Source organism: Parasteatoda tepidariorum, chromosome X1, assembly GCF_043381705.1.
Source record: "Parasteatoda tepidariorum isolate YZ-2023 chromosome X1, CAS_Ptep_4.0, whole genome shotgun sequence".
Classification (NCBI taxonomy): Eukaryota; Metazoa; Arthropoda; class Arachnida; order Araneae; family Theridiidae; genus Parasteatoda; species Parasteatoda tepidariorum.
Window position 1 is genome coordinate 10610010 of NC_092214.1, and position 26126 is coordinate 10636135.

Here is a 26126-nt window from a genome sequence, read left to right on the forward strand (position 1 = left end):
AGATACACACTAAGATAACATATATATTTTAGTTCCGTTCATTTAGTTTTAAACTGGTTAGAGTACAACATCAAATCATTATCTTATGAATCAACTAATGCCACAAGATGATTATATTCTCAATTCAGGTCAATTCTTCATTCAATCTCAATTCTTCATTCAAGTCAGGTTTTTAATGATGCATTGGATATTAAGTGCTAGACTCCTATGTAAAACAATTAATTTTGTCTATTTAGTTTTAGATTGGCTAGTGTTCAGTCCGCAAAAAAAAAGAAAAAAAATATATCACCCTGAATAGCTTTCGCTCCAATAATCGGATTTTTACGAACTAAGTGTCAATCTTAATGGTTTCTGGGGGTGACCTTAAATATGTCAATTAATTAGTGCTACTATTAGTTAAGTTACGAAATCAGACACAAAAACGTACTATCTCTGAATAAACATGATTTTTTTTTTTACATATTTGAAATCCTGACCCTTGAAATAGGGAGGGGGTAGACACAATTTTGAAAAAATTTTGTTCTTAAATTGGGTCGCAATAAAGGTTTATATATTTGACGATAGTCTAGAAAACACATCTACATTAAACACATCTGACATAAAGCACATCTACATTCTACATATATTTTAGGATATACCTTAGGAGCATTTTGATCAAGTTTATTTTTACACACTTATTTGCTTAAAATTATTAAATAATTTGCTTAAAATAAGTTATTCAAGCTATATTATTTATAGTATTTATAGTATAAAAGTAAACGGGGCTTCCATGGCATATCCCTTACTTTGATACAGCTATCATTAAATAAATTGAATAAGCTTAGATGAATAATAAAAGTTAATTTTTTTCTCGTTTTAGTTTTCAACGAATAATATGTTTCGATCAAACAGATTTCCTTCTGGAAATAACGAAATTATTGAGTCGTTGCGTTGGAGCAATATCATTCTTATCCTCTTATGACGAAATATAGGAAAAATTGACTTTCACAGTTTCTGTAAAAAGTATGTTAACCTTCTCACCGCGTTTTTTTTTCTTTTAATCAAAATAAGTTCGAAAATTGCGTATTTTTTATTGCATTTTTTTTAAATCAGATGATTCTAAAAGTGGCTCGTCTTCGGAATCTTTTTTACAAATTTCAATTTTTAGTATTTGCTGCTTAACAGAATAAGGCATTTTCCTAACAACAAATTATACTATAATAATATCTTGGAAATCGTGCTAAAGTCAAAAATTAAACAAAATAGTTTAGTATATTATCCGGAAAAAAATCTACATAGTATCATAAAGAAAGAGTAAAAGATATAATGAAGTAATTAGTTGGATAGTTCTGTGATTCACAAGTGGTCAGATACTAATTAAAAATGTAATTTCACAACTAAGATGTTATTACGACATTTAAGATACTGAGATATTTTAAGACACTTAAAAATTTTGGCTACGTATTCGACAGCTTTTTATGTTTGGTATCTTTATACTCTTTTTAGTGACTTATAAAACATCACCATTATTTTAGATGATCTATGTTTAAGTCATAAGAAACAAAAAACAAAACTAAGAAAGACAATCAAGAATTTTGTTTTAGAAAAAAATAGTGTGCTTTGTAAGCAATCAGCTGTTTTGCATCAAATTATTTTAAACAGCAGAATGTTTTTAATTTCTTAACAAGGTTTTATTCTTAGCTATCAGACAATAATTCTAAGTTTTCTTTTTAAAAAAACTTGACAATAATATAAAAAGGAACTTTACTTTAAAGAAAACCTAAATTAAAGTACTAAAATTGATTAGTATATTAATCAAGAAATAATATACGTAGTAGCGTAAAGAATAAATCGTTGGTAAAATAGTCCTGCGAAACATTCCCGGACAGGTGATTAAAATATTTATTTTAAGATTAAGACAATATATAAGATGTTGAGAAATTTTAAGATGCTCAAAAATGTTGACTACGTTTTCGTATTAATAATTATAAAATACATATTGAAGAAATTGATAAATATATTATTCCAAATCTATGCATACTCATGTATATTATTCAAAGTGTATCAATTATTGAGAAAACAAATTAAAAAATAAAATATTATCGCATTAAATAGGCACAATCTGGTGCATAATCATATTCTGTCTGAAGCATGCTTTTATAAAACTAGACATTCGTTGAATAAAATGTTTTTATTCAGTAAAATTTTTCATTCAAATTTCTTTACTAAATTGCAAATAAATTTTTAGACGACTAAAAAAGAAACATTGTATTTTATTGTCTCAAGAAATTAAAAATAAAAAGATTAACTATCGGTAATCAACGAAAGAAATATGAATGGAATTTTACGCTACGCTCGCGAATTCAAGTTCCTCATCAGTTAATCACATTTTAATATTAATCACCCCATTTAAATATTTCTTCATTGTAGCCAAATTATTTTTTTTAAAAATAATTAATTTTAATTTTTCTCAGCTGTTACTGAATAAAAACAGTTGAAATTTTAGATTTTTAAATTGAAAAATACGCAGATTAATAATATAAAAAAATGCATACCTTATTATTCAAAATTTTTTCATCCTCAATTTAATTAAATATTAAAAAATAATAAATAGTTATTAAAAAAATGTTTTGCATGAAATTATCTTTGGGTAAATGAGCTTTATGAGAGGGGGCAAGTTTTTTTTTGAATTGCATAATCAGTTTTTAAAATATGACTAAAAACGCAAAAAGTGAAATTAACATTCAGGGGTCCAAACTTTGAAAGGCTCTCCTGACCAAACTATGGAGACCACATAACCCAGATTGAAGATTAAAAATCCAAATATGTGAGGAAAAAAATATGTGTTTATTCAGAGAAAGTACGTTTTTGTGTCCGATTTCGTAACTTAATTAATAGTTAGCAATAAACAATTAGCATATTTGAAGTCACCCCTAGAAACCATTAAGATTGGCACCTAGTTCGTGAAAATCCGATCATTAGAACGAAAGTTATTCAGGGTGATATCTTTTTTTAGCGGACAGTACAACATCAAATCATTATCTTATGAATCAACTAATGCCACTAGATGATTATATTCTCAATTTCTACACCACACTAAAGTAAAGTCTGATTTAATGATGCATAGGAGAAATTAAGTGCAAGACTGCTTCAGAAAGAATTTGACACTTAATATAATTTTAATAAATTTAAAATAAAATAAAAATTTTAAATTTATAATTTCAGTAAGAAAAGTTTCAATATTAAGTGGGCATCAGTAATTTATGCTGCATGTATACATTGATTCTTAAAATAAAATTGGTTGGTAAATCAAATATACGCGTATCACATAGAGCTGAATTCGAACTAGGCTTAAGATTTAATAAAGTTTACAAACACATGAAAATCAAACAAAAATAAATATTTTTATTACACAACTGAAATCATACATACATACAAAAATTTGCCATCATTTTTGGTGTTGAGGTAAACAAAACATTTTTGCTGAGTACATTTTTTATTTACTTTTTCTCTATTATAGTTTAGTTTTATTAGTATTTATTCTTTCTATTTAGTTATTTACTTGAAAACGCATATTTTCATACGAATTAGAATCAATTTAAATGCTCCATTGCAGAAGTATTTACCTTAAAAAACATTTTCAGTCCTATTTTTTACACTAATTCTTTTAAAGAATTATTATTTTGTTAATTTGACATAATTTTTTACCCGATAACTGCAGTAAAAATGCATTTAACTAACTTCAACTTACCCAAAAAGATGGTGCCCAAGAAAATGTTTTACTGTGCATATTTTAACTGCACACTTGAGTTTCTGAAGACGAAAAGCAGTATTGAAAACAAACACTCGCCAACAGTCGATTTGACACAATTACGAATTATGTCCAATAATGTTGGAGTTTTCGGAAACTGAAATATTTACCGTTTGGTTGATTGATTTATTGATTTATTGAAATTACATACATTTGCTGACTTGTGTGCTCAACATAGGCTTATAAGTCATTGTGAAGTAGAAAATACAGATAGAATAATTCAGAGAAAGACATCACAAAGAATACATCCAGGGTTACGGCGGGATTCGAACCCGCTACCTCCACGCTTAACAGAGCGTTTGGACCGATGATACCGCTCGGCCAGGGAGGCCCCTTTACCGTTTGGTGTGAGAAGGGCACGTGATCTTGGTGTAAACTATTTTATTTTAACATTATAGGTGTTTAGAGCTTTCACGTGCCATTTAAATTATATGCGAAAGTTTAATTTGTTGTTAACTTGAAAAAATTTCTCCTTTACGCAATTTTTAGGGTTAATCAACATTGAATTTGAAGAAATATTACAATACTGTTTTTTCAGTGTCTGGCTTTAATTCTTTATTAAAATTACATGCATTTGCAGGCTTGCCTGCTCAATTTCGGCTTATAAACCTTTGTCAAGTAGAAGGACAGATAGAACAATTTAGAGAAGGACATCACGATGAATACATCCAGGGTTACGACTGGATTCAAACCCGTCACCTCCACGCTTCACATTGCGTTTGGTGGGTGATATCACTCGGCCAAGGAAGCGTTTTATTTACAACACTACTTTGATGTAAAGTAGTTGCCATCATTTTGGGTGCTAAGTTACATTTTTTACAGTGTATGCTAATTGTGAAAATGGCGCAAAATGAGATTGCGAATGAAAGCTACTCCCATGTAAAATTGAAAAGCGTTTGTGATTCAATTTTTTAATATTTGTAAAACGACTTTAACGCAGCATTATCAGGGATTATAAAAATTTTCATAAATTAAAAATTATTCATGGATTATAAATTCTACATGAATTTTTGGTACAGGGAAAAAATATTGCCAAACTGNCCCTACGCAGACTGATCCAAGTGGTCACCCACCCGCACACTGACCGTAGCCAGTGATGCTTGACTTCGGTGATCTGCTGAGAACCGTGTCTTAACGATCAGTTCACTGCGGGACTTTGTGATTCAATTTTTTAATATTTGTAAAACGACTTTAACGCTGCATTATCAGGGATTATAAAAATGTTTATAAATTAAAAATTATTCATGGATTATAAATTTTAGATGAATTTTTGATACAGGGAAAAAATATAGGCCAAACTGATCGTTTTTAGAGCAGTTAAATGTTTAATCTGTTGGCAAATTGGAGAGACTTAACACGGCAGGCAAATTAGAACCTGATACTCTCTAGCTTACCCGGTTTTTCTAGCTTCAATTTTCCCCCTTAATTATTTTTGAATTTTTCGTTGCCAATTTTCAGTTTAAAATCTGCTTTTTTTTTTTTTTTTCCTTGTCAGGCAAGTCTTGCGAATGGGCAATAGAGTTTCTGAAAATTTTCAATCTTTAAAATTTTTTTTTTTTTTTACAATTTTGGAAGAAAATGACATTTTTACATTACCAAGATGTATTCATATATTTTCATTTTTCGAAAACAATGTTTGAGCCTGAAAAATTCGATTCGGGTGAAGCATTTTCTGACTAAATAGCAAGACAGAGCATGTTTATTTCAGATTTTCTTTGGAATTTAATATTCTTTTAATGATTGGTATAAATTGCAAATTTCTGGAACCGCGATGGTTTAGGGGATAGAGTGCTCGCCATCCAATGAGATGAACTGGGTTCGAATCCCAGTGATGGCTGGTCGATTCGAATTACGCATCCGGCTTGCTCCGACCACAGTGCTGACGTGAAATATCCTCAGTGGTAAACGGATCATGGGTCAGAGTTCCCTTGTCGTCAGGATAACCGTGGGAGGTTCTCGTGGTCATCCTCTCCATGTAATGCAAATGCTGGTTAATTCCATCAAAAAGACCTCCACGAAGGGAAATTCCTCCCAATACTCGATCCAGGATTTCTCTTGTCTTCTGAATTGGGTTCAAAATTACGAGGTTACGGGGTTGAACATTAGTAGCCGTAATCCCAAAAAAATGGGTCGGCTGTTCAACGACGATCACAAAAATAAAATAAAATTGTAAATTTGGAGTATTTTAAAAAGCTTTACGTACCTGTAAAAGCTGCTCAAGAAATACAGCTAGAGGATTTTCAATAGAATGACCACCTACTTTGTCCAATTTTAAAAGAAAATGAAATTTTTACTTTACCAAGAAGGATTCATATATTTTCCTTTTTCGAAAACAATGTTTGGGCCTGAAAAAGTTTGATTCGGGCGAAACATTTGCTGACTAAATAGCAAAACAGTGCGTGTTTATTTCAGATTTTCCTTTGGAATTTAATATTCTCTTAATGATTTTTCATTTTGTTTTATATTTTATATTATTTTATAACCGGCGTTGAACAGCTGACCCAACTTTGTGGCTTTACGACTACTAATGTTCAACTCCGTAGCCTTGTGATTTTGAACTCAATACAGAAGATCAGATAAACTCTTAGATCGAGTATTGGGAGAAATTTGCCTTTGTGGCGGACTCTTTGATGGAGCTAACCCGCATTTGCGTTACATGGAGAGGAGGACCACGAGAACTTACCACGGTTAGCCTCACGGCAAGGAGACAGTAACCCATGATTCGTCTACCACTGAGGATATTTTNTAGTCCAAACGTAATGACATATTTTGAATTTTCAACCACTGCGCAGCTCAGTACCCCTAACGTAATGACATCTTTCTTATTTTTCGTCTTTTGCGCAGTTAACTTCGTCACATCGGACTACTAATTTGATCCGTGATGAGGCCTTTCTACTTCTAGGAGGTGTTGAGCTAACCCGCATTTGCGTTACATGGAGAGGAGGACCACGAGAACTTCCCACGGTTAGCCTGACGGCAAGGGGATTGTAACCCATGATTCGTCTACCACTGAGGATATTTCACGCTAGCACTGTGGTAGGTGCAAGCCGGATGCGGAATTCGTATCGACTGGGATTCGAACCAGGTTCGGCTCATTGGATCGCTTATTGATGAATAATGTATATTATAGGAAATGTATAACTAAAGCAAATATAAAAATTTAAAAATTTCATTTCGCCCACTTCAAATTAATCCTTGTATATATATTAATTATTTAAAAGATATGTTGTAAAATTTGAGGAATGTTTAGTTACAGTAAATTTGGGCTCAGCAGCCTGAATCGAACTGATTATTAAACTGATATAATTTTTAAAGAGAACAGCACATTATCAATGCCAATTTGACATAGCAATCTTTTCAAAATAATTAATAAATTTTGCTTGGGCAGGGATAGCTTAGTTTGTAGGGCACTGAGCCCATGTTCAAGAGTACGTGGATTCCAACCCCGCCGACCGAAGACTTCTCATGTGGTAAATGGTAGCTGATGCATGCTAAATCTGTCAAGTCAGAAAATCCTCCATATTCCCATAACAAATCATACCTCTAGGGTTACTGATCCAGGAGTTTCCTTGTCTTCTGAATTGGTTCACACTTACAAGGCTACGGAGTTGAACTTTAGTACTCGTAAACCCAAAAAATTCAACGACGGTTATAATATAAATTGTAAATTTGGAGTATTTTAAAATCTTTTACGTACCTGTAAAAGTTGCTCAAGAAATACAGCTAGAGGTTTTTCAAGAGAATGACCACCTACATTGTCCGAAAGTTCAATAATAGAAGGTAAATGAAGATGAAAGTTCGATATTAGTGTGGCAAGACATTCTGCGTTTGTAGCCATCTTTGTCAAAACCTCCAAATTTACTTTAGCTTGAGTTATTCGACATGATCCGTCTAAAAATCAAATAACATTTTAAATTACACTCAAAATTAAATAATTATTTTATAGGTTTAATCTAAATAAACTAATTGAATGGGTTTGTAACATTTTAAATAGCATTTAAGGAAATAATATTTTTGGCCAAATTGAATGGGTATTAATGGGGTAACTAATTGAATGGGTTTGTAATATTCTAATAGCATCTAAATAAACAATTTTTTTTCCAAATTGAATGAGTATTAATCAGGGAACTAACTGAATGGGTTTGTAATATTTTTAATAGCGTCTAAATAAATAATATTTTTAGCCAAATTAATAGAATTAAAGAAATTCGCAGCATTATTTTTTTATCTTAAGACAAATGGACCATCAATTCCAAAATTCGTTTGAAACAATGATTGTACAACAAATGTAGTTAAATTCCAAGGAAAAACATTGAATTGAAATGAAATATTAATGCGAGTATTCCTAGTAAAAATGTTTGAATAATCTGGTTTAATATAATACACTGGTTATCATAAATTAAGGAAAAATCANTGTTTGAATAATCTGGTTTAATATAATAGTTATCATGTGCGAATCTAATTCAAGCAAATTCCTGGCAACCAATAAATTAAATTAGTCCCTAAACTTCAGTGTGAACACTTGGAAATTTAACAAATAATCAACTCCTGCAGCATTTAATTAAAATAAAATTAATGATATTAAATTCCATAAAAACCATTCAATTAAAAAGTTATATTCAAAATAAGATAAAAAAAATTGAGTTATTCAACTTAATTTAACCGTTGCTTCTATGCTCGTATTCAAGTCAGGCAAAACCAAGCTAATCAAGTAATGAGATAGGTATTTTATAAACAGGGATAGTTATTGATATATATTTTTAAACCATTTATTGTAGGAAACATGCTTTTTTTCTCCGACTTTTTATACATTTCTATATTTTACATGTGTTTTCGTATTTATTATTTGGTTTACACTTGTTTAAATTACATTAACGAAAAAAATCAATCTCATATTTTGGTGATCTCCTAACTATTGTATCAATGTATTTTGATTTGTCGATGATGTTGAAACGTCAGTAAGAACCTCTTAGCAAATTGTGAGTTATATATATATATATATGGTGCGTGTGTGTAATATAGAGTCTCATACGAGTCTTTCTACATTAATTCATAGATAAAAATACATTCTCTTAATTATTTGAAGACGTAGAAATCGCTCTTTCATAAAGAGCCATAAAAAGTGAATATGCGAATTAAAAAATAATTTTCTGAAGTTAATGGGTTATTGTTGGAAATATGTTGATTAAGGAAATGCCAAAATTTCTTTAAAGTCTGCATAGCATCATCTGTTAAAATAAATCAAAGATCCCATTCGGATGACGTTTGATTAAGTGAAGGATATTCCCTTTCAGAATCCCTGGTTAAAAAGTTATCGAAAAACCATCGTTTTTTCATGAGGTAACAGCTAGCAAAACTGCGGCCCAAATAGCAAGACCCTGATAGGGGAAATCTTTTCCATAAAGAAATCATTCTAAGATGTTAAATAAAGAACCAACCAACCTCGAGAACCAATCATCCAAGAGAAACCAAGCTACCTCGGCTTCGTCTATGGATGGAAATGACTTGTTTTTTCTTCAAGTTAGATCTTATAAATCACAAAGGACAGAACACAAATCAATTAACACGAATGATGAGGCCGTCTGACTCCAAACACTTTAGCTGCCCGGGAACAACTAGAATATCTCATCTAACCACTGTTTAGTTAAAGGGTTAGGAGGTGCGCAATGGTAGGCATGATGAGGTGCGCATGAAGTGGGTGATAATATATATATATANATATATATATATATATATAATTTTTATTGAACCTTGAAATATAAGAATGGAAGTCAGGAAAAAAGGAAATAAGTTGGGAAAATGCTTTGCCTCTCGCTTGTAAGGTACATAAACGAGAATAACAAAACAAAGAAACAAAGCCAAATAAGAAACAAAAACGATTGCAAGAAACGAAGCCATCAGAATTTCAGTACATAAAAATCATGAGCCTAAAATAACTCCATTCATCAAAAGATTCCGAAAATCTCCAAAATAAGACCTTGAAGGAAAAATCTTCTAGAAATATCAAAGAGAAGCACTTCAAGTGAGAGGGGAAATTACGAGTCAACCAATATTTTCAAAGAAAAAAAAACATTTGCTTAAAAGAAATGGCAGTTAATAGAAGCTCTACAATGGAACCTCCAAAAGAAAACTTTCCACCTTAAATAAACAATTCATGTCTACTTTTCTTAACACCAATGCTCTGTTCTACAAATTATTGGAAATTTAGGTAAAGGATAAAACCCAGAGATTTGTTAAAATAGTTTAAAAATCAACATTAAGCATAAAAAGAAAGGTAGTGTCTAGTGACTGATTTAAAATGTAAATCATTAAGAAATTTTAACTTTATAATATTTCCTCTAATATAAATATTCTGTTATAGTAAAGCTTGTAAAATGCTTCTTTATATAGCTGAGAAACTAATTAAAAGGAAGAATACTTAATCACCATTTTTATAAAGTCTTGTCATTATTTCAAAAAATTTCTAGAAACGAAAACCTCTATGATATATTTGAAAACATAAAACTTATCGATGGTAGCTTTTTAAAAGACTAACTCATCCAGCGAGTAAGCAGGCAGTTCATGCAATATCTTAAATAACCAATAGAGTGGATCAAGATGCTTTAGAGTGGAAAAGTTGCCTTTTGTAACAAGGATAAAGATGACATGAAGAATTTTAAAATCGTCTAATATCTTCTGTTCGCGCATTCTACTTAAAATTAAAGAAAACTTGAAAAAATTCCACATTTTTATTTTTATTTTAAAATTTGATAAAACTTTTGAAAAAATCAAGCTTAGTTTTTTATACTTGTCAGATGGGTTTGAAAATCCAAGGTATTAAACTTAGATCCAAGAAAAGTTTACTAATTTTTCTTTATTTCCTTTGTGTCAGAGCGATGTGTGACACAAAGGAACCCAGCTTATCCAGAGCATACTACCCAGAGCTTCCCACGTGAAAATGCAAGCCACGTTTGCAAGTCAAGTTCAACTTACAACCTACCCAACCAATCGTCCTTTTTAGTGTGGTATTTACATTATATTTACAGCTATTACCTACAGCTTAATATAATAATAGCAAACAAGCATAAGAAAGTAAAGCTTAGTTATTTCAAGTTTTAGCCAATTTAAAATTCAAATATGTGGGATTTTTTTTAAAGTTTTCATTATTTTTAAGTAGAATGTGAGAACGGAAAATATTGGTTGATTTTAAATCCTTCATGCTATTTTTATTCTTATTACAAAAGACAACTTTTCCGCCATAAAGCGTTTCGAAACTACACTTTTTTTTTGCCCATTCTATGGGAATTTTTATATATTGCATGAACTGCCTGCACTAGACAGGTAAGTCTTTTAAAAAACTACCTTCGATGAGTTACTTGTTTTGAAAGATATCGCGTTTCCAGAAATTTATTTGAAACAATGCCTCATAAAAGTGATGTCACGTGGTCTGCTCTGAGTAGTTCTAATCTAGAAAAACTAGCAAAGAGTTGCACATTGGAAAATTAAATTATTGATCAGAAATTAATTTTCTATGATTTTAAAATTATCAAAACGAGCATAAAAAGCAAGTTTGTTTCAAAAGTTTTAGCCAACGTAAAGAAATTAAAAAGCCGCTATTTTTTCAAGATTTTCTTAATTTTGAGTAGGATGCGCGAATGGACGATATGAACTGATTTTTATTTTGTTAGTCGTTTTTATTTTTATAACATTAGGCAACTTGTCTTTACTGAGTGATCCGAAACAGAAAATTATTTTTCCGACCCACGTTATTCTCGCACTTCATTCCACTGTGGGCCAGAAGACTATGATCTTTGGCCAAGAGTAAATAATTAATTTTTCAACTAAAATATGTGTAGGCAGTTTTAATATATCCCAAATTAAGTATTCATAATCATTCCAAACATTATAATTTACTTTTTGGACCAACAAGAGTACAATTTAATGAAAAATGTGTTAAAAAAATTGTTTTAAATGTAACTTTTAAATTTTTATTTCAGAAATATATATGGGAATTTCACCTTACTGTTACAATTTTATCAGAGTAATTAGTGTTAAATAATAATACAACTTTTCAATTTGTTGGATTAGATAATACTCTTGACAAACTTATAGTTTATATCTTATCATTTGACATTTTGCAATGCTTGAATGACTTTCGAAAATTAGTTCTAAAAAGTTCCGTAATTAGCTAAACTTTTTTTTTTGTTGTCTTCTTTGATGTTTCTTCTTTCGAAAAAACCTGCCCCACTTTGCAAAGGTGGACTAAATCTACCGAAAAACAAAAATTATGTTTTTTCTTCATGTTTTCGCGTTATTTTGTAATATTACTTCGGAAATACAATTTGATTTTCATTTTTAATACAAAATTACGAAAATTATTGAATTTTAATTGCTATATTTAATTATTTAAGCGCACTACAAAATTTTTTTTTTGCTCGCCATTTTGTTATTTTGCGTATTTTTAGTGTATTTCAAAATTTTAACTATGAATTCAATTTACCTGCACATAAAAACCCCGAAATAAAAATCCCCAAATCTTGAAACAAATTTCATCGAAATACTGGCCACGAAAACTTGGATGCATCCATATGTTTCGTGAGTAAGAATACAGTTAGTTTTCCAGTAAGCTTTCTAATGAAGGACTTTCAGCCACTAAATGAATTATTTTACTGACCGGAATATAATAATATCTCACTTAGCACTAGAGGAATATTAGATTATGAATTGTTCTGAAAAAATATTCTATGACATTAAATCTCCCAATATATGTCTGCCAGTAGAAACCGAAAGGAGAGTTTCAGTAAAAAATCAATTAAAAGCGGTTTTAAAAAGCGTTTAAGGCTGTTATTTTCCTGCTTACTATAAATTATTAATATATTATATAATGTGAGCTCTTAAAGGAGCGGTTAACTACTGAAATTAAAAGGGCCCAAAAATAGAAGATAAAGAGATATACAATTACAAATGGCCCTCAAATGCCAGGAAACTGACGATAAGGTAGAAATAGTCTTGTTTTTGAGTTTTAAACTTTAAAAAAGTATATTTTATAAACAAAAATTAAATACGAAAGATAAAATTAGGTGAATTAAACTAAGAACAAGTTTAAACTTGACATTGGATTACTTGAATGCTCTAACTTTGAAGTTGCCCATTTAATCTACATTTTTCATCTAAATAACTTTATCATTTGTTAAAAAGCTGAAAATAATTTATAATTCTATTTAAATAGCTACAAACAGTTATAAAGTAAAAGAACGGGAATGTCTTAGTACCAGTGATACCCGTATATTGGTTAAAAGGAGGACAGGTGAGCACCTGCTATTGACCTGTCTCCGGCCTAGACACACTGAACCTACTCCTGGAGTTATGGTTTGGGGAGACATCAGTCATATATCTTATTACACTCTCATGATCATACCACGCACCTTGACTGCAACGTCAACCTATTGATTCAACCTCTCACCGTTTAAATTAGCCGCAACAAAAACATAAGACTTGGTTCAATCTTTCACCGAAAATTCCGTACGAACCAGATTCAAGGTTTGTCTGTTAGTCAAACCTTGAACCTGGTTCGACCTTTCACAGAAAAATGGGTATAAAGAAAAACCTTGGATTTATTTCAATGTTTAACTATAAAAGTAATATTTCTTACTGCACCAAAACATTGGTAGAACTTCTCACCGAGTGTTTTATTATATTGGAACCAATTTTCGGGTGAAACGTTGAACCTTTTTTTTAACAATGTAGAAACGTGTCTGCAATACAATATCCTCAAATCTCAGCGTTTTTTACTAAAATTGTTATAATTTCACAAAGATGTTATATTCGAAAAAATCCAATATAAGTGTGTATTATATAGTTGAAAATTGTTTTCATTGTCTCCTATAATTATATATGTTCTATGTGCGATGATCATGAATTTGCTAATTCTAATTCTATACTTCTTTGTCATTTTCCTAGCACTAAACATTTTATTAACTTTGATTTTAAATATTTCCCGATTAAACATCTGCTCTCTATAAGGTATTAATATAAGTCTCATAAATGATTTTTTTTAAATTAAACTATTCCGAAGATTTTAAATTTCCTTTTCCGAAAAGTGTCGTATTTTCTTAGATTTCTTAGATTTAGTGCATCTTTATGATTATAATTATAGTAATATTATTTTATTAATAATAATGTTAATTTCCATTTTGAATTTATTCCATCAATTTCAATCGCTGTTGTAATAATTTTTTTTTGAAAAAAATCAAATGATCTTACAGGATCGAAGTACTTTTAAGGTCCGAGTCGATGAATTTATTATTAAAATAAATATATATCGTGAATATATTTACCAAAATATTCACTAAACAAATGACAACTGAAAAAAGCGGGCCAATCCCATAAAATAAGGCGATTTCTTATCGTTGATGTCAGGTCTTCTGAAAGTTTTATTAAATTTATTTTTATATCAAGATTGATATTGATGATTCATGGCAAATACTTTTTTTATTTTAGCTCATGGGATAGAAAGTTCGCCTTCCTATGAGGGGATCCGGGTTAATATCCCAGTGATGGCTGGTCGATACGAATCCTGATCGACAACAGTGCTGACTATCCTCAATGATCATGGGTTAGAGTCCCCTTACCGTCACACTAACCGTGAAAAAATTTCGTGTTTTTCCTCTGGATGTAGTGCGGGTTAGTTCCATTAAAACGTCCTCCACGAAGGCAAACTTCTCCCAATATTTGATCCAGGGGTTCCCTTGCCGTCTGATTTGGGTTCAAAATTTCAAAGCGATGGAGTTGAACATTAGTACTCAAAAGCCCAAAAAATTGGGTGAGCTGTTCAACGACGATTATAAAATAAAATAAGAATATCCTTCAAAACTTTTTTATGAATTTTAGTGCAGATAAAGCTTTGTGCATGAGCATCTTTCAGATGTTTGAGACAAAACTGAAAAAATGTCTAAAATACTGTAATATAATTTTTTAGAAGTTTAGCTTCAAACAGAAATCGGTCGTGGAAACCGTTTCAAACTCATATGAAACGAAAATAAAAGTGATATAAAACCATTTTCTGGGAATGCGTTGAAGGTTCAGCGTTTTTCTTAGTATTTACGAATATTTTTTTTTCCAATGGCAGGCGCTGAATGTATTTACGAATATATTTCAACGAGCATTTTAGAAATGTGTCTTTGAAAAGATTGAATACAAATTTCAGAATAGTCCAATAATTTATTGCCATATATAAATAATTATTTTAAAAAAATATTCAAAGCAGCACACAAGGTGACTTACTTTAAAGAACAGTGCACACAAAAAACTGATCACTCTGAATAACTTTTGGTCTAATCATCGGATCTTCATGTTGTAGAATACAATCTTAATGGTTTGAGGAGGTGACATGAAATATGCTATTTAATTAGGGCAAACGATATTTTAAGTTACGAAATCAAACAAAAAAGAACACTTTCTCTGAATAAACATGCTTTTTTTCGACGCATTCGGATTTTTGAAGGGTAATATTCGGGTTTTGAAGGGTTTTTGAAGGGTAATATAAGGGGTAGCCGCAATCTGGGACATTTGGTCCCAATAGTTTGGTCAGGAGAGCAATCCAAAGTCTCTTCATGTTAATTAAATTTTTTGCATATTTCGCCATATCTCGTGAACTTTTTAAGTGAATTAGGAAGAACTGCATTCAATTATAAAATTTGTTTACACATGCAAAAATTAACTTTTAGAAAGTATTTATTAATTTTTATTATTTTATTTAATAATATTCCACAAACTTTTAAATTGTGAGATATATAAGTTTTTACATCATTCAAAAAAATGAAATTTTGAATGGCAAAATACAAAGTTTTATCCAATTTCGAAAAAGTCGTATATTTAAAATTCAATTTCTCAGGAACTATTCGACCGATATCGCATAAAATGAGGTTTTAAATGGCAAAATACGAAATTTATGCGAAATCGGTCGAATAGTTCCTGCGAATTTTAAACATACGACTTCTTCAAAATTCGATGAAACTACTCGATTAATTTCGCATAAATTTTGTATTTTGCCATTTAAAATTGTCTTTCTTTTAAAATTGTCTATTATTTACTATTCAAAACGTTTTTAGCCATTATTAAATAGACTAATAAAAAATAAGAAATATTTACTAAAATGACTATTTTTATGTAACTTTTATTATATTTTCCATGAAATTGGCTTTCGATAAACGAATTTTATAACTGTGTGCAAAAATTTTTCAATTCGTTTAAAGAGTTCCCGAGTGTAATTCGCAAAAAGTATAATTAACTTAGAGCCAAACTTTGGAGCACTCTCCTGAAGAAACTGTTGTAAGCATATTTTTCAGATTGAGATTACTTCCCATATTTTAGGGGTCAGATGAGCGAATCCGTTGAAAAAGAAGTATGTTTACTCAGAGAAAGTACGTTTTTGTGTCTGATTTCGTTACTTAGAATATCGTCTTCACTAATTAATTAACATTATTGAGATCACCCCCTCGAACAGTTGTTTTTCGATGGCTCTGTCGTCATATAAAATGATGATTTGTTGCGATCTCATCACTGTTAGGTCAAGTTTAGCCTATTTAAAGCTATCTGTGTATATACTTGTTTTGAAAAAGGCGCAAAACAGTTTTTGGAAAACGAAAAGCGTTTTTGGTCTAATAAACTTACTCCAATGCTGGCTCATAAAAGTTTGCAAAAATAGTGACAGTGATTTTGATAATTTTCATCTAGATGGAAAAATGTCGCCTAATTGGAGATTTTTAAAAATTTAAATAACTTTAAATATATTTAAGCTATTTGTTCAGGGCCAGATTAACCTATAGGCACACTAGGCACGTGCCTAGGCCTTACGAAATTCAGGGCCCTACGAAAAACTTGGGAGAAAAAAATTTGTTGACAAAAATAATTTAGCTTTAAAAACAACAAGTGTATTTTGCACAAAATTATGAAGATACAAATAAAAATATAATATTTTTCGGTAATAAATTATTTTGCAGAATCTTATTATATTACTTTTTTGCGATTTTTGGATTCAACGAAATCTTGTATTATGCTGTCGAATTCCAAACTAAGCAAAATGTCGTATTCAATAGACGATGCCAAACGTTCTTGCGATGCCAAACGATCTTGATTCATTGTTGAACGCAAATAATTTTTTATCAATTTTAATCTGGAGAAAGATCTTTCTCCTTCTGCATTTGATTCAAGAATCGACAAATATCACTTTCAATTTCACTGTTTTCTTTGCTGGTTTGTTGTTGTATTGTTGACGTTTACATAGTTATCGAGCGAACAAATCATAACGGTATTATCGATATCAACTGCAATATCGGCAGTATGTCGGTATTGCAGATAAAGTTCGATAAACAAATTTGTAAATTAAAATCCATATTAATAAAAATGTTTAAAAAAATGTGAAAAAATATGCAAGAAAATTTTAGCATATATTTTGAAAAGAGGGGAGGAGTGGGGGAAGGGCCAAAAAAGGGCTATGCATAGAGCCTACGAAAGGTATAATCCGGCTCTGTATTTGTTCATTCTAAAGTCGGGATAATTCACCACGGCATGAGGATATACGTAGTCATCACATTGCTTCAAGTGTAAGGTACTTAAACTGAGGCTTTTTTATTTTCCTTGCCAACAGAGATTCGAAAAACATGATTGAGTCCTACAACGTTTGATCATTAGGGATCAAAAGTTATTCAGGGTTGTCCTTTTTTTATTTTTTACACCTTACACTCTGTTACGAGATTTATCTTATAAATTTTAATTATAAAATTAGATAAACAAGAATAAAACATTTTTATATAGGCAATTGATTCGTGAAGGCATACACGAAACAGGAAATAAAATAATATTTCTTCAACATTATACCAAATATTGTCCAAAATATGGGTCGCTGGGTCTTAGAAAAAAAAAATCTAGTGATTTTGCCTGTTTAAGGAAAAAAATAGCTACAATAAGAAAAAATTAAAATAATTCTTCTCAAATATTATAAACTACTTTTTATTTCGAACACTTCATTTATGACATCAAAATGAATTTTTTAATAACGATTTTAAAATTCATAAGTATTCAATTAATAAAAGGTATTTAAAAATCTGATTCATTTGCAATGCAATAAAATTTTAAAAATTATAAAATGGTATAATTTTTCAGCATAAATAAAATAGGCTTATTATTAATGAAAGGATTAGAAAATAAAATAAAATAATCCCTGAGAGACGCACACAATGTGTATCGAGACAAAAGCTTTTCAGTCATTATAGCGTTATGTTTTAGAATAGACTTTTACAATCAATTCGAAAAGCAAAGTGTTCCCTTCTATCGGATGTTCCCTAATTATCACAGTTTTAAATGACTATACTTTTTGTAAATAGAATATTCGTCTCTAGGTTTCCCACTCTTCTTACGTTTCCCTCTCTCCTTCCATCCTTTAGGTAAGTCTAGATTTTTTAAAATATATTCATCTTTTAACTGAACCGTAATACCGTGAGAACAAAACGAGATTTTCTCGAACAATGGAAGTGAAGAGAAAAAAAATGTGGAGAGTGGAAAAGTCAAGTAAACTGGTGACGAAGAGGGGGGAAATGTGGAGAGTAGGAAAATCACGCAAACTTGTGATGTTTAGTCTGTTTAAAAAGAGTATAGTCAAATCTGAAGTAAAAGCAAATATGCACGTCAAGGGTCGCTAATTAACATTAAAGCAAAACACTATCTACAAAACCTGTTTGATTGCCAGAGGAAACAAAGAAAAATTGAAAAGTGGTTATTCGAAACATCTCGAAGTCTTATGAAGTCATCAAACTTAGTTTTATGTTTTTATACCGCCCATCTTCTTTACTGGAACAAATTTTCAAATTTTCAAATATTACAAATTTTTGATCGTTTTTGTTTCCTCCTTGCTTCAATATGTATCAACGGTCCCTAAGGAGTATACTTTTTCCCATTCATTTTTGACAAAAATTATAAAAACATTCATGAAAAGCATTGTTAGCAAAACTCCCAGAAGAAAATCAATTCCTTCAATTTTTAAAAATGTGCATTAGTGTTTATTCAACAATTCTTTTTTCAATAAATAAAAAAACATTCTTACTTGAAGTACAGCCTTTTAATTTAAACTTAGTATTACTTCGTCGCCTTTGATCAACACTTTCAATCTGAAAAAATATATTTTTGCATTAATAATGAATAATTCGCTATAAATATTTAATCACACAAAGATGAAAAAGAGAAATAATTTTTTTTTTAAAATTTGACACTTTCTATTAAGAGCCCTCTTGAAAGTTGGTTTTTGAAAAGTGTTTTACCAGAATATCGTTTCACCACAACCTCAAAATGAGACTTTAAAAAAACATTTTATATCCTCAATATTTCATATATATAGTGTAATAAATATTGAATGCAAGTGTTGCTTCAAGCTAAAGTAAAGTGGCCTTGAACACCTATCATTCCGCCGATTTTACTTATTGATTTTTTTTAATCATTTCTAAAGATCTGAGAAACAAGCTTTTAAAAGGATTCCGTTTCCAAACATCTTGTTGTACCTCCATTTCTAAAAACAAAATAGCAACACTCACATTATTTTTATTTTTCGCGACGAACTTAGCCAATCACAGCAAAAGTTAGATCTGGATGAACGAAAGAAAATTTTATCACTGAAAAGAATTTTTGTTTTTATTTTCCGAGCATAAAACTATTCAACAGACTAAAAGAGAAGTTTTATTTAAAAAAAAAAAATTCAATTTGTAAAATCTAGCGAATCAGAAAATTGCCCCACTGAGATAGATGGAAAAATAAAAAGAAATCAAAGGGAAACCTTATTTCAGGAAAAAAATAACTGGCTTAAATAAATATATTTATCAAAGGAATTTCAATGAAACAGGTGGGCAATTTTTAAAATCATATTTGCTCTAACCTGATACTAGTTTAATCGACTTTTCTGTCGAGAAAATTTTTTTAACATTTTCGACAATGTTTGAATCGATGATTTATTTGATTTTATTTCAGCACTTATTATTAAACGCTTTGAAAACTGAGGTGTAATATCTATTCGAGTTGAAAAGCTCTAAACAATTGTGAATTACTTAATTTCCAGTTAAAACCGAACCTTGTCTTTAACACTTCAAAGTTAAATCTTAACACCAATAATTGATTACACTAATCTGCAACTCATGAGCTGTGATGGCCTTACATTGAGGTGAACCGAGTCCCAGCAATGATTCGACTTGCCCCGACCACAGTGGTAGACGGATCATGGGTCCCCTTACCGTCGGGCTAACTGAGGGAGGGTTTCGTAGTCTTCCTCTCCATGTAACGCACATGCGGGCTAGTTCTAGCAAAAAGTCCTCGACGAAGGTAAAATTCTCTTTATACTTGATCCGGGAGTTCCCTTGCCTTCTGGATTGGGTTCAAAATTACAAGGCAACGAAGTTGAAATTTGGGTCGGCAGTTCAACGACCGTTATATATATATATGGGTAATTCTCACGAAATATGACAATTCATTGTCCCTTGCTCTAAGATCTATAACTATAATACTAAAAGAACTTTTTTCAAAAAATTAATAAATAGCATTGCGGTTAGCATTTTAAAATGACTTTGCACTAGCATTGACTGTTTTGTATAGTTAAAAAATTTAATTGAACTTCAAAATGTCATTTTCCTGGCATGTCCCAAACAATGTTTCCAGTAATGACTAGCTTCAAAACTTCCCATAAATTTTTCAATATCTAGTTTTTTTTATCTCAACCGGTGTAAGCATTTCTAGAATATACGCAGGGGTTATTATTTACAAAAAATTCGTTTACAAATTTTTTTTCTGTCAATAATTTGTTTGTCTCTAGAAAATCTGTCATTTTCCGGTGGTATTTAGTGGTTTATAACCAAAATAGATAGAGCCAGCGATCAATATCTTATGTTAATAAATTGATTAAATACCCTCCTATATGAACATGTCTTGTTGCATGAATAAAGAACCAATTCTACTTCAAAAAATTCTTCAGGGTGAGTAGGTTTTTGTGTTGTCATTTTCCTGTCATTAATAACATAAACTACATAGATTTATCTGAGTTATTTTAAGAAATCCTGTTGTTTTCTGCAGAATATAAACGTCTTGGGCCAAAATATTAAATTAAAGTAAAGTTATATGCTATAAAATGGCGAATTTGTCATTATCCTGGCTGTCAATTTCCTGGCTTATGAATGCCAGAACATTGAAGTGTTACCAGATTTTTTTAAACTGCTAATACTGCAAGGAGGGAAAGCAAATATTAACCTATTACCAAGTTTATGTATGATTATAATATGCTTGAGTGTAATGGAAGTTATTTATTTATCTAATGATTGATTATTATACACAATTTTATTCTGTACATGTCAGCAACAAAATTTTTTTTTATTCTTCCTATAGTGGATATAAAGAATTAATTTAAGCAATTTATGGTCCATCTAACATAAAGGCCTAAGTTGAGTTGCTTACTATTAACTTAAAATGACTGTTTTTTAAACTTCTAAGCTAGTATGTCATTTTCCTGGCATTCAAGATTTGGTGAATTTCCATTTTATTTTTCTTCTCGAGCAAATGTCAATAAACTATACTGCTGTCTGTAAGATATTAATAAGTGTAACTAAAGAAGTATACAAAAAAATGTTTAGATTATTTCGAAGACTTTGCATTTGAAGAAATTTTTTGGTCCGAATTGTCATGTTTAAAAAGAATCACCCATATTTGTAACAAAAAACAACTGCATAAAATGGTGTTTTTCGGAGCTCTGTAAATTTAGCGAATAGTTAGTGTATATTTAAACTATTTAACTGAATTCTTGTGTGAAATGAAGGGAAGGCCTGTTTCTAACGTGTAACGAGTCTTTTGGGACATTTTTTAGAAGTTAAAGATTATGCGATTTCAAGATACTGCCATTATGGCGGTTTAATTACATGAAGTGTATCGGAGAAATATGAGTGTTTCTTGTCAGAATTTAATTGACAAATTGGTTATAGCCAAGTAATTATAAATTCTCTTTAATGATTTATAGAAAATATTGAGTACGGTTGATAATTTGCCAAGTAATTTCAATCTTTTTGTCGTTCCATTTGACAAACTACTCATGAAAACTTTAATAAAATGCAAGTATATTTTTTTTATGTTGTTATATATGCTTTATTGTTTGCATAATAAAAATATTTATGTCCTCAGATGTTTTGCATTAATCTTTCAATTGTATTCGATTTACTTTAACTTTATTCAAATTCATATTAATATTCTGTCTGTTTTATATGTGTGCTTGATAAACAAACTGAAATATTGTATATTCATCCTGAACTTATGATTCTTGCTACAGTTGTTGTTGTGTAGCACTAGATCTGCACGATGGTCTGGGAAAAATTCCTGATCCGAAGACATCACAATTTCGATCCTCTGCAGAGTTGCCAGTCGAGCACTTTATGGTAGAACAGTTTGACGGGGATCAATACCGCACATCCTCGGTCCCTTCGTAGACTGATACAAGTCCTCACCCACCCACCGTTTATGTAGTGAAAGTACGGTCATTCACAGGTTGATGAGAGTTGTCACTCATCCGCTCACTGACAGCTGCCAAATAGACTTAACTTCGGTGATCTACTGGGAATGGTGTCTTTAAGATCAGTCTGCTATGGGACCAGTCAGTTCTAAGTCTATACTGACTGCAGAGCCAGTGATGCTTGACTTCGGTGATCTGCTGGGAATCGTGTCTTAACGATCAGTCCAGTGCGGGACTATTCTTGCTTCAGATTGAAATTATAAAAGTAACTTTACTGATTCTTATGTCTATCATATCTTATTATATGTTTTACTGAATAACAAACATAGAGACTTTACACCAAGTAGTGTAAATAAACTTTCTAGGATGTTTCTCTACACTAAGAACTATCCTTGTAGTGAAAAACTTAGTGAAACACCACTTTGATGTAAACTAGTTACAGTTTGTGCTCAGATGCTATCTTAGAATTCTGTTTGCACCGCTCAACCCTAAGCTTAGGTCAGTTTTCCAGTGTTTGTAGAGGATATACGGCTTTCTCTGAACTTAATGGCCTTATCACAAAAAGAATTCCCCTGCTTGTTACTTACAACTGGACTAGTTTTCTTCCAAATGAAATAATTTACATTGTAATAATTTAAAGGACGCTACTGGAAGCTTTTCATGGGGAGTTGATGTGTCAATATGCTAGTAGTCCAATGCTTATGATCTCGTCACTTCTATATTTTTAGCAATAAAATTAACATTCTGACGCAGTTCAGTCAGCTAAGTATGTACTTCGCCCAAACAGTGATATTCTTCTCTCCAAGAAGATTGAGTTTTGACTTGCTGTCCTCCAAGATACACTAAATAGCTTTGAATCGAAGAAGTGCGCATACATAATTCAATGGAAAACAATGTCTATTACTATACCAAAAGTTGAAAGTATTTCACCGTCGTTGAACAGTAGACCCAGTGTTTCACGTTTACGACTACTAATGTTGAACAACGTAGACTTGTAATTTTGAATCCAATCCAGAAGACAAGAGAACTCCTGGATAAAGTATTGGGAGAAATTTGCCTTCGTGGAGGACTTTTTAATCGAACTAACCCGCATTAGCGTGACATGGAGAGGAAAACCACGAAAACCTCCCACGGTTAACCTGACGGCAAAAAGGACTCTAACCCTAGATTCGTCTACCACTGAGGATCTTTTACGCCAGCACTGTGGTCGGTGCAAGCCGGGTGCGGAATTCATATCGACCAGCCATTGCTGGGATTCGAACTCAGTTCGCCTGATTCGAAGTCAAACGCTTTATCCCCAACGACACATCACAGCCCCGGCTAAACGAGGCATCACTGCTCCAGTTTAAAGTATAATATAAAAGAATGCATAAAAAGGCTTATTGACAAACTTTCATATTCCTACAATATTGTAAGAACTAGAATAATCCTTCAACACCAGTGGTTGTGAGTAGAGCACACGAAGTAGTGAAACTAATTTTTAACTAAATTAATTTTACACGTGACATTTAATTTATGAAAGAAAACAAAGTTTTTGAAAAATCCTAAAAGTTCTCATTTTTTATTTATAATTTAAAAAATTTAAACGTTACATTAATTTCATAAATATAAAATATGAACAAACTCTATGCATTAAAAATGCGAACAATGAAATGTAAATTCATCAACTAATGTACGATATAAATATATTTGGTATATAAACTATGAAACATAAACAGACAACATAATTTAGCACAAACATCCGGCTTATCTTCCAAGAAATGGATTTATTTAATGAGTTCTTGAAATCAAAAGATTAGTTTTAATAAATGACTGGGAATATCTAATTTAAATGATGGTGGAATCGAAATCTGAACGCTTTGTAGGCGAAGATTTAGAATGTCAGAGAAATTTTCCTCACAAAATCACCGAAAAATAAAAAATATTAGCACGAGTCTCCCCATTCCCTAAAATGTAAATACGTCTGTTTTCCTAGAAATTCTAGATTATTTCCTGCTTGAGATAATTTATTAAGAGATATCCAATAAAGGGATGGTTCTGTCGATATCCAACATTTTTAAAAGATAACATAGGGTTCCAGAAATGCGAATTCCAGAAATAGAGTATTTCAAAACGCGAAGAACATTTTCCCATAACTTAAACTGAGGCCACTATTTTTGAGGTATCAAATGACTTTCCTTGGGTGTTGTTGAAAGTTAAGGGATACCTTAGAATTAATCTCAATCAGTTAAGTGCATGGAGAAAAAGAATTGAGCGTTAGATTGCCCATCAAAGGAAATTTACTAATAAAGCAAAGGGGGAAAATTCTTGTAGTTCTCCAAACACTTGTTAAATTTTTTATGCAGTGCTTTGAGAAATTATATAGATAATATTTTCTCAAAATAATGGTCCCTAATTTCTGAAGAATTCAGACAGCTCTGGTTACGACGTCCATGAACTGGCTCATGTAAGCATGAATAAATATTTCTTAATAATTCTTCATGTTTAATAGAAGCCAATTTTTTACTCAAAACCATTTTGAATGCAGTTGTAAATTAAGTTCTCCAGTTAAGTTCGTCTCCTTAAAGTAGTGATGTAGTTAATACATTTCGAAAGTAGTTTGCAATAACTACTTTTAAAAAACAGTTCACTTCATTTTTAACGAAGTAGTTACAGTTTACTACATTTTGCTCTTCTGAAGTGGATCAGAAAAACCTTTAGAGCATGCGTATGCGACGCTGGAAATGGTATAAACTTTACTTCTTTATCTATTAAAATTGTAAGCAAAATCCAAATGTGCTAAGACAATGAAACTTCTGGATCAAGTATTAAGAGAAATTTGCCATCATGGAGGACATTTTGATGGAACTAACCAGCATTTGAGTTACATGGAGAGAAAGATCACGAGACCTGCCACAGTTTGCCTGTCAAAAGGGACTCTAACCCATGATCCGTCTACCAGTGAGGATATTTTATGTCAACCCTGTGGTCGGAACAAGCCGGATGCAGAATTCGTATCAACCAGCCATCGCTGGGATTGGAACCCGGTTCACCTCATTAGAAGGTTCTATCCCCCCGAGTCATCTATGTAGTTAGTTTGAAGGGAAGGGGGGGGAAATGGAGAATCTTTAGATGGCCGCAGTGGACTAATCGAAAGACACGGTTTTCAGTCAAGCATCACTGGCTGTGCTCAGTAAACGGGTGGGTGACCACTTTGATCAGCCTGCGTAGGAGTTTGCGGTATTGGTGCTCGTTAAACTGTTCAACCGCAAAGTGCTCGATTTCGCGCGCAGGTCTTCCAGCTACCAAAGCAGCCTCTGCAGAAGATCAAAAATGCTATGGTATGTCTTTGGATCATCCTCACGAATGTTACCCAAATCGTCGCCGATAGCCCATTGTGCAGCTCTAGTGTGAAGTAAATAAAAGTACCTAAAGTACCTTATCTAACTAAAATTAGTGAAAATTTTGTTGTTTTTAATCAAAATTTCGAAATTTCCAGACAATCATTCACGCAGAATATATTACTTGGTGTGAAACAAAACATATCTGCAATGTCCACGTTCATCGGTATGTGTGTATATTCTTAATTCTTTTTAATTTATGTGTATTTTCTTAATTTGGCACTTTAAAAAATAGAGTGTTTTATTATTGGCTTAAAATTACTTTTATAAAACTGACTTACCCAGATCAATGCCTTGTTATGTACCTTAGGACAGTTTATAATTTAAGTCGATAACAAATTTTTATTTATTTAGTTTTTGGTGAAAGCGCTTCGAAAAACACTGATAATGATTTCTTTTATCTACATTGGTGAAATAAATTAAGAGAATTTGCACATTTTATCGAATTTCA

At 31.3% G+C, this 26126-nt stretch overlaps 1 protein-coding gene across 1 annotated transcript in view; it reads right to left on the reverse strand.

Moving 5' to 3' along the window:
* The window catches only part of LOC107439832 (1-phosphatidylinositol 4,5-bisphosphate phosphodiesterase epsilon-1), a gene marked incomplete in the record, with an annotated part of 220854 nt that overhangs the window by 126292 nt on the left and 68436 nt on the right, over positions 1-26126 (reverse strand). Inside the window, 2 exon segments of the mRNA XM_071187233.1 lie at positions 7488-7681; positions 18870-18933. Of these exon segments, the coding sequence (XP_071043334.1) occupies positions 7488-7681; positions 18870-18933 (258 nt within the window).